The sequence below is a fragment of the Prionailurus viverrinus genome, chromosome C1, assembly GCF_022837055.1.
Source record: "Prionailurus viverrinus isolate Anna chromosome C1, UM_Priviv_1.0, whole genome shotgun sequence".
Lineage (NCBI taxonomy): Eukaryota > Metazoa > Chordata > Mammalia > Carnivora > Felidae > Prionailurus > Prionailurus viverrinus.
The window spans coordinates 6,298,829-6,317,303 of NC_062568.1; the positions used below are offsets into that span (position 1 = coordinate 6,298,829).

Below are 18,475 nucleotides of genomic sequence, written 5' to 3' on the forward strand. Positions count from 1 at the left end.
TGATTTCAGCTCAGGTCATGATCACACGGTTCTTGAGAGTGAGCCCCATGCCAGGTTCTGTGCGGACAGGCTGCTTGGGATTCTCTCTCTCTTGAACCCTCCCCTCCCCTACTCATGCTCTCAAAATAAACATTAATAGATACGTAGATGGATGGATAAAGAAATAAATAAGAATTGGTTTCAGTGATGTTCTTAAACAATTATTGCTAATATTTTTAGGCGTGACAATGGTTTAATGGTTACACAGAAAATGTTCTTGTTTTTGAAGAAATGTAGATTTATATGAGTGTTCTTATTTTTATTATTTTTTAAAATGTTTATTCATTTTTGAGTGAGAGAGAGAGAGAGAGAGAGAGAGCACGAGCAGGGGAGGGGCAGAGAGAGAGGGAGACACAGAATCTGAAGCAGGCTTCGGGCTCTGAGCTGTCAGCACAGAATCCAATATAGGGCTTGAACCCATAAACCGCAAGATCACGACCTGAGCCAAAGTTGGACGCGTAACTGACTGAGTCACTCAGGTACCCCCGTGAATGTTCTTATTTTTTAAAAAATGTATATGTACATGTTTGGGGGGAAATGTCATGTTTTTAAAATACTTCAGCCAAAAAATGAAGCAATGGAAAAATATTAATTGTTATATTTAGGTGACAGGTGTATCGCAATCCATTACATTCTTCTCTTTTCCCATTTGTATTCTTTCACACTTGAAAATAAATGCCTAGAAAAAAAACCAGTGTTTCGAAAGCGGCTTTCTATATATGCCAGTCTTTAAGAAACACGATAACAAAACCATGCATGTACCATATTAAAATGTTGTAAGACAGATAAAACTAAAAATCCCATTTTCTGAATGTGATCATTCCTGCATTCGATTTCAATTATGTATGTTTACTGGGCTTCAGGTTCTAGAAACAATTTTCAATACCTATATTATAGCCGTCCCCATCCCCAACTGGTAACATCAAGAACACACAGGCATTTCTTTCTGGTTCTGTCTGCTGCATAAAGACCCTCTCCCCACGCCCCCACATACGCTTATTTATCCTTAAGGTCTGGCTTTAGTATCTCCTCCTCCAGAAAGCCTTCCCAGGGCGCACGATTCCAACCAAGGTAGCACTCATCAAATCATGGTCATCATACCTGTCACAACGGAACGCAAATGTTGTGCGTCTGTGTCCGCCGGAAAATGGAAGAGAACAGGAACTGTGTCATTCTCAACCACTTAGCTCCTTCTCGCTTAGCTCTTCCTTAGCTCTCGTTAGCTCTTTCTCGCTTCGGAGCCTTATCCGGGCCGGTCCCCTGCCCAGCCCCCGGCCCCCACTCATATTCTCCGGCTGCACCCTCTTCATTCTTAAGATTGCAGCACAACCAAAAACAAACAAACAAATAAATAAAATAAAAATAAAAAAAATAAAAAATATCACTGTACTTGCAAAAAAAAAAAAAAAAAAAAGATTTCCGCACAACCATCAACTTGTTCTCAGGGGCCTTCCCTTACCACCTAACGAAGATTTCCCTTGACTCTCCCTTTTAGCATTCCATCACCGATACTACTCATCACGATGGCAACAGCACTTTTATTTGTGGCTTCTTACGTTTCACTCCCCCCCCTCCCCCCCCCCGCCCCCCAACACCATATGCTCCATGGGCACCGAGATACGTCTCTTTTATTCACTCCTGGTATCCTCAGTAGCAAGCACAGTGCCTGACACAAGGTGGGGCCGTTGTAAATATTTTGTTGAGTGAACAAGTGGATCTTACCTTTCGTACTCAGCTTTCAGGGAGAGTCAATGCTGACTGAATGAGCGTCAACCTGCTAATTGCCATAAAATTAGGACACAAGTAAAACGAACGTGACCACTCACCAGACCGGACAGTACAAGGGTCAGCGGTGGTGCGCAGAATCTTCTCATCACCCCGGAGATGGGTGGGATGACCCCAGTTCTCCACAGGGTCACGAAGACAGAGACTTAAGCCTCTCGTTTGAGAGCAAAAGAAAGCATGGTTGGCAGTACTCGTGGCCATTTGAGTCTTGTGGGAACGACTCCCTTGGATTACACGCCGACAGCAAAGACCACCTGAGGTTAAGCATCTTTTGGGGACCATGCCATCTCTGTCCTGGTATCTACACTTACACATGCATGTATGTAACACACACACGTAGTCACTCACAAAGCTCACCCATTCTTTTCCACTTCATCCCGTGTTCAATCTTGTTTTGGAGTCTTTAAACTTTTTCTTGGCTGTATCCACAGCAAAATGCTCTCCTCTCCCTTATCCTTCAGCGTATATCCCAAGTTCCTCTTCAATAAAATTTTATTTTTTACTTATTTTTAATATATTTTGAGAGAGAGAGAGAGCGCAAATAGGGGAGGGGCAGAGAGTGGGAGACAGAATACCAAGCAGGTTCTGTGCTGCCACGGCAGGGCCAGGTGTGGGCCTCGAACTCCCAAACCGTGAGATCATGACCTGAGAGGAAATCAAGAGTCAGATGCTTAACCAACTGAGCCACCCAGGCACCCCTCCGGAAGATCATTTTATAATCCTCTAATTGTTTAAAGAGGCTTACCCCCTCCTTCTCCATGGGACGGTCAACTCCTTACAGACGGTCAGAGCCTGCGGCCTTCCTGCTTGTACCCGCTTACCGCAGGGGTCAGGGCGTGCACACGCGAGTGTCTACTTCGTGACACAGTAACACGTTGTAAGTAAATAGCAGTTATGGTGAATTAAACCTTATTTGAGTTTGAGGCCCAGGAAAGACAGTGCAATTTCAGTATCACTGTAATTGAGACGCTAGAAAACAGACATTCATTCAAGAAAGGAAGGAGAGCTCTCTGGCAAACACATTTTCATAAAATTACCCCTCAAAGTGTAAATAACCTGCTACTGCATCGACAAGGATTCCCAGAAGTAGGAAAAAAAACCCCAACAACAACCTACCACCCACCTCTGAACAGTGCTCTGAAGGCAGTGGAACCTGCTCACTGTACTAGAGCGTGGGGCTGACCCTCTATACGCCTGGCCCTGACTACACTCCTGCCACTTTCCCTGCACCAGGATTCCTTTCCTCATTCTCTGCTTGTTGAAATCACTACGTGTATATGCATGCATTTCGAGGCTCAGCTCAAATATCTAAGAAGTGTTTCTTGACCCTCCTGACCAGGAATGAATTTGTTCCTCTCAACTCCAAAACCACCTTCTTACAGTGGTGAGCAACCTCCAGGCGAGGGAGGCTGGCATAATGGAGCTTGGCTTTGGAGTGATTCAAGTGCTTCTATAGTTTTTAGATCTGTGACAAGGCGAAAGCTGGATGGTAAGTTGATTTCCCATCTTCCCTTTCCCTGGTGGGGGGGGGGGGGTTGTCTTTTGAGGTCCCAGCTTCATGCAGGAATCCTGTGCCCAAGACATGGAACTGTTATCTCCTGCCCCCTGCACAGCCACTAAAGGAGAAAGTTCTAGGTCTCCAGGATTTGGTAAAAATCAACAGGGGAAAAAAACCCAGCTTTTGTGTTGATCTCCTGGAATGCCTCCTTGTATTTCATTTTTGGCCCAAGCAGAATCCTTTTCATGCCTGTCCAGCAAAAGAAGTACTAATTTTATCCATCGTTTTTATCATTTTTGTGGTTTCAACTGGATCACTCAGAAATTACCTGTGACACACACACACACACACACACACACACACACACACACACACACACAGAGCTAGAATTAATATAATCACATCATTAGCTATTATAAAAGTCAGAAGATTTTCATAGGTTAAAAAAAAATTGTCATCAAACTCATGATAAATTCTAGGAAGAGAAGAATGCTTCCTCCAAGTATCTTTTTGTTTTTTGTTTTAAATGTTTATTTGTTGGGGCGCCTGGGTGGCTCAGTCGGTTAAGCGGCCGACTTCGGCTCAGGTCACGATCTCGCGGTCCGTGAGTTCGAGCCCCGCGTCGGGCTCTGGGCTGACGGCTCAGAGCCTGGAGCCTGCTTCCGATTCTGTGTCTCCCTCTCTCTCTGCCCCTCCCCTGTTCATGCTCTCTCTCTGTCCCAAAAATAAATAAAAAACGTTAAAAAAAATTTTTTTTAAATAAATGTTTATTTGTTTTTGAGTGAGTGAGAGAGAGAGAGAGAGAGAGAGACAGAGACAGAGAGACAGAGAATCCCAAGCAGGCTCCACACTGTCAGCGCAGAGCCCGATGTGGAGCTCAAACTCACGAACTGCAAGATGATGACCAGAGCCGAAATCAAGAGTTGGATACTTAGATGACTGAGCCATCCAGGCGCCCTCCCAAGTCAGGTGTCCTCCTGCCACCAACCCCCCCCCCCCCCCCCCAGGTATTTTATTTTGGAAGGACGGGGGAGAAACAAAGAACACAAACATTAAATACATCTATCTAAGGAATTTCCTTCAACTGCCTTTCCTGAAATTGATGGCCTGGGTAGAAAGATATTGAAGACATGTGGAGAGCCCCACATCTAATTAAAATCCTATCTGTTTCTGAATGCAAAACAGGGATGAAAAACTGGGAGAGCTACAGGGTCTCAGGATTTAGTTTCACTGGTGCATTTAAATCCCCTGAGATCGTGCATCTTGGCTAAAAACTACAACAGAAAAAGCAGACACAACTCAAGTTGTTTTCATCTGAACCACTTTACAGATCCTGCGACTTACATAACCACCTGTAATGCGACCAGCGCCTCCCGCTGCCGGGATGGAGACCCGAAAGGAAGCACGGGAGGTCCTTGCTACCTGCAAAGTCATTACTTGCATTTCCTGCTCCTGGGGCGGGAAGACTTATGTTCATTAACGGTAATATGATAGAAGACATCGCTCACGGCACAGCAGGATGAAATAAAACTTTTTGACAGACAACCGTTGCTTTCGTTGACAGTTTATTAAATACACTACATTTGTACCTTATTCTGTGGTTTTTTAAATCATTCACACGGGGCTTAGTAAAAACATACTTTATAGAAAACCATCTGCAAAATTAAAATAAAAATAAGAATGCACATTTTACACATGTATTAGATAAACTGCTGGAAATGTCAGGAATTATTTTAACGAAGGTGACTGTAAAACATGAGGCGCCTTGACTTCATTAAACCTGACACCAGACCATGACTATGGAAGTGCGAACGCTCAAGTGTGGATGCCAAAATGTCTATTGACGGAACTGTTTCACTTAATCGCGTTTGAGAAACAGGACAAAATAAAGGACTCGTCTTCTTTTACAGACACTTTTCTAAATCTGCTCACTATGCACTCTCTTTCCCGTTCAGAGAATTAATTGTGCGGACTGATGAGGCAAAAATCATTTCCCTTAAAGAAAAACAAACTAGAGCCTATTTACAAAACATGCAAAGGGAGAATGTGAAGTGTGCGCGTGTTACTGCAGAACTGCTCGACAGTGACCACAGCGGAGGGAGAGAATGGGCCTTTACTTCCCCAAGTTATCAGCCCTTCCCCCCTCCTTTCTGGAAGAAATACACGGGCAGGGCACGGACTATAAAACGGCATACAATGCAAACACAGAAACAGAGAAGTTTGCAAGTTCTTTATGTTTCCAGCTGTTGAGACAGAATTTTCCAGAGCCGAGGTTACCTCTAGCGGCGAAACCAGAGCCAGCTGTTAAGCAGCCAGAACGCTACAGTAATCGAATACATGACCATTTCTCTCTTCGCGCGCTCTTTGTTCTCCTCTTCTAGAAGTTGTAGACGTCTATTTAGTTTGATTATCTACGTGAAAAACAAACAACGACAACAAACCAAATAGAAGCTTTAGTGCAAGGAGGAATTAGAGTCTCAGGAAGTAGCAGGACTTGTCAAAAGAATTCTGATAAACACGTGGAGCAAAATGAACCCTATATAGAAAAAATGTTACCCAAGACAGCTTCAATTCCGAGATAATCTCCCCTTCCCTTCTCCAAATTTCTGAGTCAGAAAAGAGTATATTTTCTGTCCTTCCTCGATTAAGTGTGAGGTGAGGAAACCGTTGCACGCTGACAGCTAATTCCGACAGGGGGGACCAAGCACACACCGAGGCAGGTGCAGCACAGCAGGATGAGCTCCTGTCTCTGCTCCTTCTACAAGCTTCTGTCCCTTGGCCTCAGTTGCTCATCTTTAACCTGCGTTAACTGCCTTCCCTGTCCGCTGAGCTCCTGATGGGATCTCCTAACAGCCTACTGTGGCGGGCCCTGTGCTCTGTCACCGGACCCTTCAAGGGCTGAAAGGCTAGGCATGCTCTCGTTGACAGCACTGCCCTCGGCTGCTGATCCCTACCACGGACAGCCCTGGGCTGAACGACTGCCCTGCCCAAGCATATGCTCCCTTCCTGGGGCAGCTGCGTGCGTCCAGTAACTGGTTCACAATGGGGTTCAAGGCCCAGGCCTCCCGCTCCACCCGGCCTCAGGCCCCTCGTGAGGCTGGCCATGTGCAGACACCGCAGCCCAACACTCCCCTCGTGCCCCATCCTGCTTCCTCTCCTTCCCCTGCAGGTGGTAACTGCAGGAGCACTCCCGGGGCAGGCTTCTGTGCCAACCTGCAACCCACAATCTGCTTTCTGTGTAAAAACACAACGAGCTCTGTAGAGCACTATGAATGCTCTATGGGATTACGATCATTATGTTAGAGAAGGTGAAGGAAGAGATTTTCACAGAATGTGGAACCCTTAGCATTTTGAGGACCGAGAACTCCAACCTGGAGGGGTGGGAGGGGGGCGGTGGGAATGGGAGTCTACGGACAGTGATGCAGAGATAACCATTTTCACAACCCGGAAAGGTACGTCACTTTTTAATCAGTGCCGAGGAGCCATTTTTCTCTTAGGGCCAGTAAAAAAAAGATAAATAAATAAAGTGCTTAGAGTTAATCACCTTTTCCCAACCACTCGCAACGAGAGGGGCTTATTTGGTGCCACGGGATGCTGTGTTCTTACACTAAACGATCCATCTTATCGTCAATGAAAAAAACACGCATTGATCGTGAGTCGTTACGATATTTTTATCTGGGCAGCAACAACACCAAGGCCGCTTTTTAATATGGAGAGTGGATTACATTTTCTCTCTTGAAGCCAGGCGGCCCACGGGTTCCCCATCCCTGGATGAATGGAGTACAGGCCGGTGGGTTTCCAAATTGGCAACGGACCAAGGGAGCTTCCCCTGCCGCCGGGGTCACAGATGTGAACTCTGTAGAACCTTCTCGTGATGCGGTGCTTGCGCCTGGTCTCAGAAGCTCGGTTTCCCACCTGGCTTTCTACTACTTGTCACAGGACGTGTGTGACCTGTTTACAATGACTCGATCTTTGTCTGCTACTAGTTCAGCCTCTAAGCTAAGGATCGAATGGATGTTGTTACAACCCCGAAGCTCCTGCTGTACTCTCAGAAAGCAAGGTTGTTGGTCTGACTGTGAATTCTACGACAAATGCCAGAGAAACTCCCTTTCTTCAGCAGGCGAGGTATAAATAAATAAATATGCGTGAGACCTTCTGACACAGCATCCATTTAGTAAATAAACGAGACTCACGATAAAAAAAGCAGTATTTGTTTCATATTATCGTTATGTTGAATCTTTAAAACGATATTGACTGATTCTAATGCTAAGATATTTAGTTTCTTGACCTTAGAAATTCTTTCATTCACGTCTCCTCTACGCCTATTCGGCACAGACACAATTACAACACTGACTGCGCCTTCTCCACGTGTGTGTGTCTGTGTGATTCTAGAGGCCGTGGGACCGCATATTAAAAATGTGCATATGCAACCGCACTTCCAAGGCAGGACTTATTACAGAACACAAGAAATCTGTTCATAGAGGCGCTGCGCAAACTGGAAGCAGTGGCTTCCAAAGCGGAACTCTCCAACATCGTACCACAGGTCCCCAAGGTGACTTCCACATTTCAAAAAGTCAAACAAGCAGTCCAGTGGCTACGCTGGTTGGCTAAAATGCCGAGAGTCTTTGTCAGTGGCCAGAATTGTACCAATCCATTTTGGTAATACCGTTTTACGCTGATTAAAATGTGTAAATGGTGGCTTAACATACCTTGAATCAAAATGGAAAAGTCAATTATGGCTTATTAAAAACAGCTTGAGAAATAAAATAATTCATGGGTTCCACAGGAGAGAAAATGATAACATGTTAAAAGTTATCAGTAACATACTACATGAATATAATTTAGGATTCTCTCTTGTCTAGTACATTAAATACCTGCCGTCTTAATGAAGCCGCATCTACAACAGTCATGTCGTCCGAAGTTCCTTCAATTGTTGCATCTATATGTGACATGCCATGCCTAGCAGATGAGACACAAAAATGCAATTTAATATTACAACAGAACTAAGAGTACCCAGGTAAGTCACATCATGCGCTGGGCAATGCTCAAAGAACTGTTCAGAAGACTGATATTTAACAACAGGAATTACTAACATATTTTACCATCTGAATTGGTACTAACAAAGGAAAGCAGAGGAAGAAGCAAAAAGTATTTTGAGCAATGATTTAAGAGCTGCCACTCTGAAACAGAACAACGCATAATTCTTCCACAAACTTCTGTCCGTATGTAGCTCCACAAGAGTCCCTGTCGAGACTTACTGGCCGGGAACACTAACTTTAGCTAAAAAAAATAACATAGATTTTTTTTTTTTTTTAATTTCTCCTCCTCTTCTCATTGCCTCTTACCATTTCTACTCTCTACTTATTTCTAATTACCTGTTCTCTACTGTGTCTCCCACAGAAACAATGATAAAATCACCTGAGGACATCTTGTCACTGCATTCAGATCCAGAATTGGCTCAAAGATTAATCATTAAGGGGCTGTGTATAAAATAATACTGGAAAGCCACAAAGAACCACCCCAGGGAAAGCACATTAAAAAATACTTCTTTTTCGAATACAGTTACTTCTAAACGAGCACTGACTTTTAAATGCCTGGCAATAAACCTCTGAGAAACAAATACACACAAATGCTATGCTTCCCCTTTGCCTGGATTTCCACTTCTTAAGCTTATTTTAATTAACAGCTTAATTGAGATATAATTTACATACCATACAGTTCACCTCACATGTTTATATCCTCGCTATTTTAATCCTGTATGGTTATTTCCCTAAAATGGCATAGTAACTTTCCCAAATGAGCAGAATCTAAATCAACTGAATTAAAAAGTCACTCCTTTGTCATCCAGAGAGAGTTGGCACATGGATTACATTATTCTAATCTTTCAAGCAAATCCCCGTTACAAAAAGCACATAACCACACGAAGGGGTATGAAGAAAATTATAGTTTTCATCCAGGCACATTCAAGACAAGTCTACTCAGAAAATCCTGTTTCATATGCTGTTGAAAATAATCCAAAAATAATTTAATAAAGTATGTGGAACAGGATTTATTTTATAATCATTCACTGTGTTCCCAGCCAGGGTCGTCATTCTGAACAGATGATAACCGTACGTGTTGCAGTTTCAACGGCTGACGGTGCGTCCCAACTCTAGAACAATGTCTACGTGTTCCCTTTATCACTAAATGAACTGGCTTTCGCCTTTCACCACTCCTTTCTTCATCGCAAGAGGAAATATCCTCGAATACTGAGACTAACTGCGTCTGAGAAGTAAGCTTCTATGTGAGTAGAACTATGAGTTTATAAATATCTGAGATAATTATTCTTTTGAAGATTCAGACCGAATTATTACATGACTGGAGGAAAAAACACGGGTTGAAGATTCCTTTTCTCTACACTTTATCTCAAAATAAAACTTTTCGGGGCACCTGGGTGGCTCGGTTAAGTATCTTGACTTCAGCTCAGGTCATAATCTCACAGCTGGTGGGTTTGAGCCCCGTGTCGGGCTCTGTGCTGACAGCTCACAGCCTGGAGCCTGCTTCAGAGTCTGTGTCTCCCTCTCTCTGCTCCTCCCCTGCTTGTACTCTTGTCTCTCTCTCTCTCTCTCTCTCTCAAATAAAAATAAACATTAAAGAAAATAAAACTTCTATTTCCCTGAGATTGCCTATGAGATATAAACTGGGGGGACGAGAGGGGTGCCTGCGTGGCTCAATTGGTTAGGCGTCCGACCTTGGCTCAGGTCATGATCTCACGGTTCACAAGTTCGAGCCCCATGTTGGGCTCCGTGCTGACAGCTGAGAGCCTGCAGACTGCTTTGGATTCTGTGTCTCCCTCTCTCTGCCCTTTCCCTGCGCTCGCGCGCCCTCTCTCTCTCTCTCTCAAAAATACATAAACATTAAAAAAAAATTTAAACTGGGGGGGGGGGAGAAGCAATGGCTTCAAAGGTAAAGGAACCCCAGACTGAACGCAGAATGAAATACAAGTGATGGGAATTACTCACTTTAAATCCTAAATTAAATAAGGTGTTAAACAACTGTGAAGGAAATCTTCATTTGCAAAGAAATCTAAGGATATGGCAAAAGGCCTTACATATATAATTCAACTTACAATAGAAAAAAAACATTAAAAGAGCTATATAGATCAGATATAAAAAGCTGTATTTGTCAGAACTAAAATCTCTGTAAGAAATGTTAAGTCAGCTCACTGCCTGAAAGTTCTTTCAGGGAAAGAGAAAAGGATCACGAATTTCCAGTTCCAACTTCTGGGAAATATACAAAGGTAGTAAACTTACAATGGCCTGAACTGATACCGTGAAAGAAACCGGTGAGCAGAGGAGAGGGTAAGGCACCACTAAGGACACACTCTTCAATTCCTCTAACCTGAATGCAGTATTATTAAGAAACTGATGTTTCCCTCTTCTCCTGCCTAAAAATCAATGTGTCAGATTCCTCTCATCATAGAAATAATGCTGACAGTTTTAAGTCTACTGCCGTGGGTAATACATTTCTGCTTAAAATGAACAAAATTAGCTCTGAAAAAGTTACAGTTAACGGTATCTGCGAATACCAAGCAATTTTCTTTACCCCAGATGATGGGAAATGGGAATTTTGGCACCTCGGAACCTTAAGCATTCGTATGTGCCAGTCTATCTGTCCTTGTGCATGCCAGGAAGGTATAATTACTGAGGCTAAGCATGTCTGAAGGAATGAAAACAAGAGGGAAAAGCTTAAATCAACAGATGATGAAAACTCTTTGAACTAAATTCCTTTTCTAAACGTTTAACTGTCTAGACTGTCGATGCTGATTTCCCCCAATTTAAGACGATGCCTTATACACACGTTTATCTACACGTGGCAAATGCCATCCCAGGCAATTAACAAGAAAGGAAATGGTAGACAGAACCTCAGCCAACAATTAAAATGATGCACATAAAACAAGATTTAAGACGGCCTTTTCTGTGTTTCAGCGTGATCCTCGATAAGCTACCAAAACAGTATTTACATGAAATATCTCAGATGTGCACATGGTACCTTCACCACCAAGCATTCTTCTTCATAACTCTGGTTGGCAAACGTCCTGAACGATTAGACTCAGGGTTCTCAGAGAAAACCCAGGATGTACTCAGAGAGGAAAACTGTGAGCAGTTCAAGCTAGAACACAAAGGCAAGGCTACTACATGCAAAATACAAAGGCAGTCAACTGTTTAGCCTGATAAGTACAAAGTCTCAAAATTTACCTGACGTTGTCATGATGAGGATTAGAAGTGGCGGCAGCAGACCCACCCCGCAACACGGGTCTAAGGCAGGTTTTTGCGGGAGAAGGCACAAGACAGAATCAGGAAACAGAGAAGTGATAAAATAAAAGCAAAAACAAGACAAAAACATGTCAAATAGGATTATATTGTATGTTGTGATACAATATAATATCTGTCAAATACTTTAAAGATCGTTGCAGGACAGGCCCTCCCTTTTGATTTTCATAAATTTAAGGTTTTACCGCAGGTCAAGAACCAAGAGGAAACTCGTGTGACAAGACAGCACCCGCGTAAAACTTTTTTTTCCCTTTGGTGCTTATATTTTAATTTATGAAATTCAAGAGAGAGGACAACTCTGTCTAAAAAGCGTAATTTCCCTTTTCTCATCGGAAAGAAAAGATCACCCGAAACCCTGGAAGCGTGTCAGGAACTGGTGGGTAGCACCTGCAGGATCACGGCTGCCCATCTGGTGTCAGCTGCCCAGGTTAAGTCCCATTTCCCACGGCTCCTTCCCTCCCGCCTCACTCGTTGGAATCACGTCTCGTATCCTACTGTAGCTGCATCTCATTCAAACCTCGGCTCCCAGAAGCAAACCTGCAAGCCTGGGTTCTGGAGCTGAGGCCGTCAGAGGACGTCTAGGGTGCGGCACAGAAGCACAGCCAAACTGCGCGTCTCTTCCGGAGAGACCCCCCCAGCAGCGGCACACTGGGCAGCTGGGAATAAAAGACTGCGCTAAACTGGAACACTTTGTGGGGACGGTCACCAGCCTCAGGACATACGCTGGTTCTAGAGGGCAGTGAGTGCTCCACCGAGGTGAGCAGTAACCCTTCCAATACCTTTCACTTTTAAAAATTGGAAGACAAAAACTCCCTGTGGTTTCTGGTCAATTGCCCAAAAACCAATCAGCAGTAACTGGCGACCAGAGAAAGGAGGCTGAGCTACAGGGGCCATAGAAGGATTTTAAGAATTATTACATTGTATTTCAAGTGTCTCATTTTCTCAGTACTGGTCGGGTGTTGCCTGCATTGAAGTATCAAGGCAATGCTTAATTATAGTCAACGTTTAATATCAAATGAACTAGTTTTTTTCCGTTAAGTTGGTACAGCTGTAAAACTTTGGCTACAATACGAATCACTATTTCCTCCCAAGTTAATTTATATAAGACAATTTTCATGTTTAGCTTGTACGTTTCCCGGAGGCACAACTGGTGCTTAAAGAAATTTCGGGAGCCTACAGGATAAGGAATTCTGAGGCTGTGGGGGAGACGTTAGACTTCTATTGTGCTGGCTAAAGAACAGTGAGAAAGCACATAAGCCTGAAACAGGTTTTAAATCATCCCGTTCTGCTCCTATAATTAATTACTCTGTGGCATTAGGAAAACTTGCTTCACTGCAATCTTATAGCACGCTCGTCTGAGAATGCTTAAGTAAATGAAGCCGCTGCTGGGTGCTACTTAAAGCTTTTATTAAAGAATTCACGCTAATATGTTCAATATGGATCTGCCATAGTCAACATATGCCACCAGAGATTTCCCTCCTATAATGCAGAGCCAGAAAATAGTACAGTTACCTTTCACAACGTATTTCATTTTGTCTTCTCACACTGGCAATTGACACATATAATATAAAAGTAAATTAGACAGGTATTTGGCAAAGTTAGAAACTTCATTCAAGTACCAGTTTCTACCATAAGTATGATTTAATACATTAAAAGAAATCTTTTCTAAGTCCGGTAATATGTTCAACAATAATAATTTTGTAACTAAGGAGGCAAAAGGGAAGGAGAGCCACGGCTCTCCAAGTTCTAGCATTAACTTGTATATTGACATTTTTGAGTAAATAAATGGTCTGACTTAATAAAATATGTGTCTCTTTAGTAAAAAAATAAAAAAGGAAACTGCTACAGTAAATAAACAGTAACATATTTATATGCATACTTGCAAAAATACAAATACAAATTAAAACACCATGGTTTCATATTCTATTCATTCAAAGCCAATATAATCTGCTCACGAAAAACTATATAAAAAAAAATCAAGCCCCTTCTAAAAATAAAACTTAAGCATGCTAAGCATGACTAATCTGTTGATATTTAAATAATGTTCTTAACATGGGAATTAAGTTTCTTTTTTTAAATGTGAATATTTTGCGTTGGAGAATGAAACACCGAGGTCTGGCAGATGTCAGGAGACACAAGTGTTTCCTGACCAGCCAAGGACTAAATCACAGCAACATTTTAAATTCAAAGAACACACCTATCTGAGGTGTTTGGGTACATTTCTGATTCCTCAGTTTTCCAAATGCACAGCACTGACCCACGTGTATCAAGGATTTGATTTTGTCTTCATGTTGAGCTTGGTTTTAAATCAAGTAAGTTCTCATCAGATGAGAAAACAAAAATATAGTACATAAACTTTCCCACAGTGTTCCTTAAATTGTTCTTCCATGAAGTAACTGTGAATCTGCATTTTTTAATAATAAGGCAGACAGTAAGTTCCTTTTTTTCTTTCTTTCTGCTGATTAGTTCTAGCTTAATGTAACTGTACCTAAGGTAAAGGCATAAGACCAAAGATAGGACATTACATGAGCATAACCACCAAAGCGTAATAAAATAGAAAGGAAAAAATGATGTACACAGCAAGGAACATAAAAGCACTTAAAACTTTATAAGCAGTATTACTGTAATAATCATGCAGGTAGAACATTATCCAAATTTCACATTCCTACTTCTTGTATCTGCAAAGTCATGCCAGACAGTTCTCTTGTAGAAATAAAAAATGATTTGGTACTTACAATTCTGATTAAATCTTGTTCAACATTTAGATCATAAAAGATTGAAATGCAATTTAAAAAAAAGGCAAGAAAAAAAAAAAACCCTTTGAATAATGGAAGCATCCAATAAGACTAATAAGAATCTAACCCTCCAGGCTCCAAGGTAACATAACTAATGGTATGTATCCAGGAGCAAAAAATTATTAATACAATTACTTTATGAATTTTTAAAATCTCATTTAAGTAAGATAATTCCTTTCCAGAAAAAAACGGATTTTAAAGCTATCAATTTATGATAATTGAAAAATTAATAACTAAAAACTTCACTTAGGGCTCAATACAGTTTTTTGTAATAAAAGAATACAAAGTAAATTCTACATTAGTAAGATTTCTGATTTTCTATTTTTGAAGTTGAGGCAAAATTCTTTTCCATTAATGGGCAAGGACTGCTTTGTGAAGTCACAATTATTTAATCTATATAGAATTTATAAATATCTTCCTCACTCAGCTATTTTCACTGTTAATAGCATTTGATATGATATAATTCGACCTAATAATCTGGTCTCTTCTAAGGACCTACTGTAATTAAAAAGTGAAAGACGACACCTGGTGAAGAAGAAATCTACTTTAAGGAGGGAGGAGAAAAGAGGCCTTTGGGAATATCAGTTCTTAAATGCCAGGTACTTTATATTCAATGCCTTTTGAAGGACTTACCACGGTCCTAAATAAAGAATTTGAGGCCATTATTACCTAGATCTTAAATAAAGATGGTGGTGGGAATCTAGAAAACTAGATTATAGATAATACTATTATAAACTAGGTAATACTATTATTGCCTGGTGTTTTTTTTTTTTTTTAAACGGATGAAGAAAACGAGGCCCAGAGAAGCTAGACAACTTGCCCAAGGTCATTGTGCAGCTAGCTATTCAGTGGGGTGGGTCAACACTGAATCTGGCTGGCCCCCCGATTCCATGCTGCTTCTTACAGGCTCCAAATATTCTGAGGCAGTTCTAAACCTTTGGGGAGAGGGATGTATGTGTATATGCAAACACACACACACACATATACATGAATATACATGTATATACATGTATGTATCATTTTCCCCTGCTATGAACTTCCTCTTTTAAGCTCTTTCTGGTGCGGCTTTAAGTCGCTGGGCCCAAATGTATACCACTACATTAACGCGGGGCAGGCTTAGAAACACCAGTCGATGGTATGGACAAGTGCTCACGAAGTACAGTAAAATCTCTGAGACTTGCATGACGATCAAAAGCATTCAACAAGAAAGTCTGTTTGGACTGAGCCATAAGACATGTCAGTTCCTAAGGTAAGAAACAAGGTTTACTGGCAGGGCCAGCTTAACTTACGGGGGGAATTCTTCAAAAGTTAACAGTCTACTAAACTGTCCATGAAAATTCAAATGGTGACGCACAGAGTCACTAGATAAAATGTTTGGAGTTGAAATGAAACGGACTCTGCCTTTCCCACACTATGCCAAAAAGCTCCCCCAATTTTATCTTTTAAAAAATACTATGTAGTAAAGAAGCAAGGGCACAAAATATCTGAAATAACAGCAAGGAAAAATCAAGCCCAAGTGTACTACTGACGATTTTACTGGGAGATGTCCAAAGTGAGATACCTTATCAATCCTGAAAAATATCAGTATTATCAGAAAGACAACAGCATTTGGGGTTTTCAGTACAGGCCCAGAAATCCCTAGCTAGAAGGAAAGTAAACAAGTGTCCTAGCACCTACACTGACATTGTCTTGTCAGTTTGGCTTCGGCAGCCCAACCACCTTAGTATCGCAACGATGAAACCAAAAGACTCACTAAAGAAAATCAGTACGCTTCAGTCCAACAGCCTACACTCCATCCGACAGTATGCCTCAGCATATTCCAGTGGAGTCAAGTACTTAGGTCAACAGAGCCTTGGGGGAAAAAAAAAATCATTATACTTCCTGTTTCTAGTTACTAACTGAATACTCTCCCTGACTCAAGAGAAGCTAAAAGCATCTTGTGAAATGTGAATTTTGGACAATAATTTCGATTTAAAAGAAAGCAAAGCAGGTTGTTTTAAGCCACTGCATCTTAGGAAGAGACGAAGGTGCAAACACAAAAGGAAGACACCACAGTCCACTAACAAGGAGCCAAACAAAAAAAAAAAAAAAAAAAAAAAAAAGCAACACAGGCAGCGAGAGTCACTGATGGCCAGTCACCTGCGATTTTCATCCAGCACATCCAAGATCTGCTGGTAAGCCCTACGAGTGGAAGACTGGATAAGCGACAAAATGCCTCGAGCGGAGGGAAGATTAGCTCCACCTTCAGGTAATGTTTGGGGAAGACAGGCCCGGACCTGTTGGGGCGCCGGTGTCACACTGTTTCCGGGAGCACAGCAAGCGAAGAGAAAAACACGCAAGTCAGACTCTTATGAAACTTCAGCGGAGCAGTTTCCCCAAACACTTCGTCCTTTAAAAAATTACCTTCGTTGTCTTGCCCCTTTTCCCACCCTTCCCTCTCCCCCAGGAAAACAGTCAAAGCAAGCAAGTTCATCAACATATTAAATTGTTTAAAAAAAAAAAAACCAGCTACAATGCAACGCCCGTGACCGTGCAGCCTTACACATCAAATTGAACAAACTGAATACGAGAGGCAACTTTGCAGCGGGAAGAGAACCACAGTGAGCAGTGTGTTCAACGCCGAGCTCTGGAGAAGCGGCATTCTTTAGTCGCCGTGTGTCTTCCCATCCAGCAAGTCACACGTCTAGCAACCGGCACTGCCCTGTGACTTACGGGTGGTGAGGAGATTAGGACAGAGAGTTCTGGGACACAGGTGTCAGGGTTCAAACACATGAATCACGAGTGATCCCACGAAAACGCCATTTCCAATCTTTCACAGAGACAATGAAGCGAGCTGAGGGTATGATGCGTAAATTTCAACCGAATTCAAGTTTCAGAAGGTTGCGACAAAAGCATTTTGATAGCTTCATTATGTTAAAGCACATGTTCTCTAGCTAAATGACTGAAACATAAAACCACTCCTGATTCTGTGCAGAGAGTGAACAGAGAGGCAAGACAGTTCTTAGATTACCCAGATGGATGTTAAGGCAGCATTTCTGGGCTTCCGGGTGACAGTAACCTTAATCACTCTTTCAGATGTAAGCTGAGAGTCACAATTTCTTTGGCTCCACTGCCAAGGCTTCTTAAAAGCTGAACATATTTGAATGAAACAATTTTATCGTTCGAACATCCACTCTTGAGCTTGGTGTATTTTCGGAGAGCTGTTTAATGTCAGCTGTGTGAGGTATTTAAGTGATACCAGGACTTGCTTGGCATCTGGTTTGTTACATGAAGAGGCTTTGTTGCAACAAAAGGACTGTGACCCTGGGATGTGGGCTCAAAACTTTTTCTCAATGTGAGGGCAAAACTACCTTGGGTTAAACCTCACTCTTGTGTATTTCACCCAAAAGAATGAAAGGTGGAGCAGTGAACAGCTGAAAAGAGAAAAATCTTTTATTTTGATTTATGTAAACTTTTCTAACTTAACATGCATTTTGTTTGGAAATCACAACATAAGTGGGATAACTGTTGAAAGGACTAACATGTGATATTATACCCAGAGTCCCTAGAACATTAAAAACAGGGATGCCTGGGTGGTTCCGTCAGTTAAGCATCTGACTCTTGATCTTGGCTCAGGTCATGATCTTACAGGTTCGGGAGTCTGAGGCCCACATCAGGTTCTGTCCTGGCAGCGTGAGCCTGCTTGGGATTCCCTTCCGCTCTCCCTCTCCCCCCACCCCCCAACCCCCCTCCAGCCCTGCTTGTTCCCTTTCTTTCAAAATAAACTTAAAAAAAAAGTCCACAATTTTGTGAATAACTGTGAATGTCTTAGTGACCCAAAGCAAGAAGTATTATAAATATGAAAACCCTGTTTTCCAGACTACTTAGAAGAGAAAGATCTAAGCCATATCTATGCATATTGAGAAATTAATTTATCAGGGCTGATTCCCTACAGGAATTTGGCCTAATGCTGCCAAGATAAGAGCAAATTTTCAGGTACAGGCTCATGGATGATTACCCTAAACATCTGTCCAGAGATTCTGGAATATACATAAGCCAACTTACCA

The 18,475-nt window shown here is 42.0% G+C and overlaps 1 protein-coding gene across 14 annotated transcripts in view; it reads right to left on the reverse strand.

Moving 5' to 3' along the window:
* Window positions 1-5,537: 5,537 nt before the first annotated feature.
* The window catches only part of MFF (mitochondrial fission factor), a 34,227-nt gene continuing 21,289 nt past the window's right edge, over window positions 5,538-18,475 (reverse strand). For 6 of the 14 annotated variants that reach the window (XM_047872299.1, XM_047872305.1, XM_047872303.1 and 3 more), the window contains 5 exons: window positions 16,569-16,727; window positions 13,147-13,179; window positions 11,560-11,619; window positions 8,197-8,281; window positions 5,538-5,733 (listed from right to left, as the gene is read on the reverse strand). In XM_047872299.1, the coding sequence (XP_047728255.1) occupies window positions 5,602-5,733; window positions 8,197-8,281; window positions 11,560-11,619; window positions 13,147-13,179; window positions 16,569-16,727 (469 nt within the window). In that variant the 3' untranslated portion in view covers window positions 5,538-5,601. Of the gene's footprint in view, window positions 5,734-6,619; window positions 8,032-8,196; window positions 8,282-11,559; window positions 11,620-13,146; window positions 13,180-16,568; window positions 16,728-18,475 lie in introns of those variants that run through there. The other 8 variants (XM_047872301.1, XM_047872300.1, XM_047872306.1 and 5 more) reach the window with 5 other exon arrangements.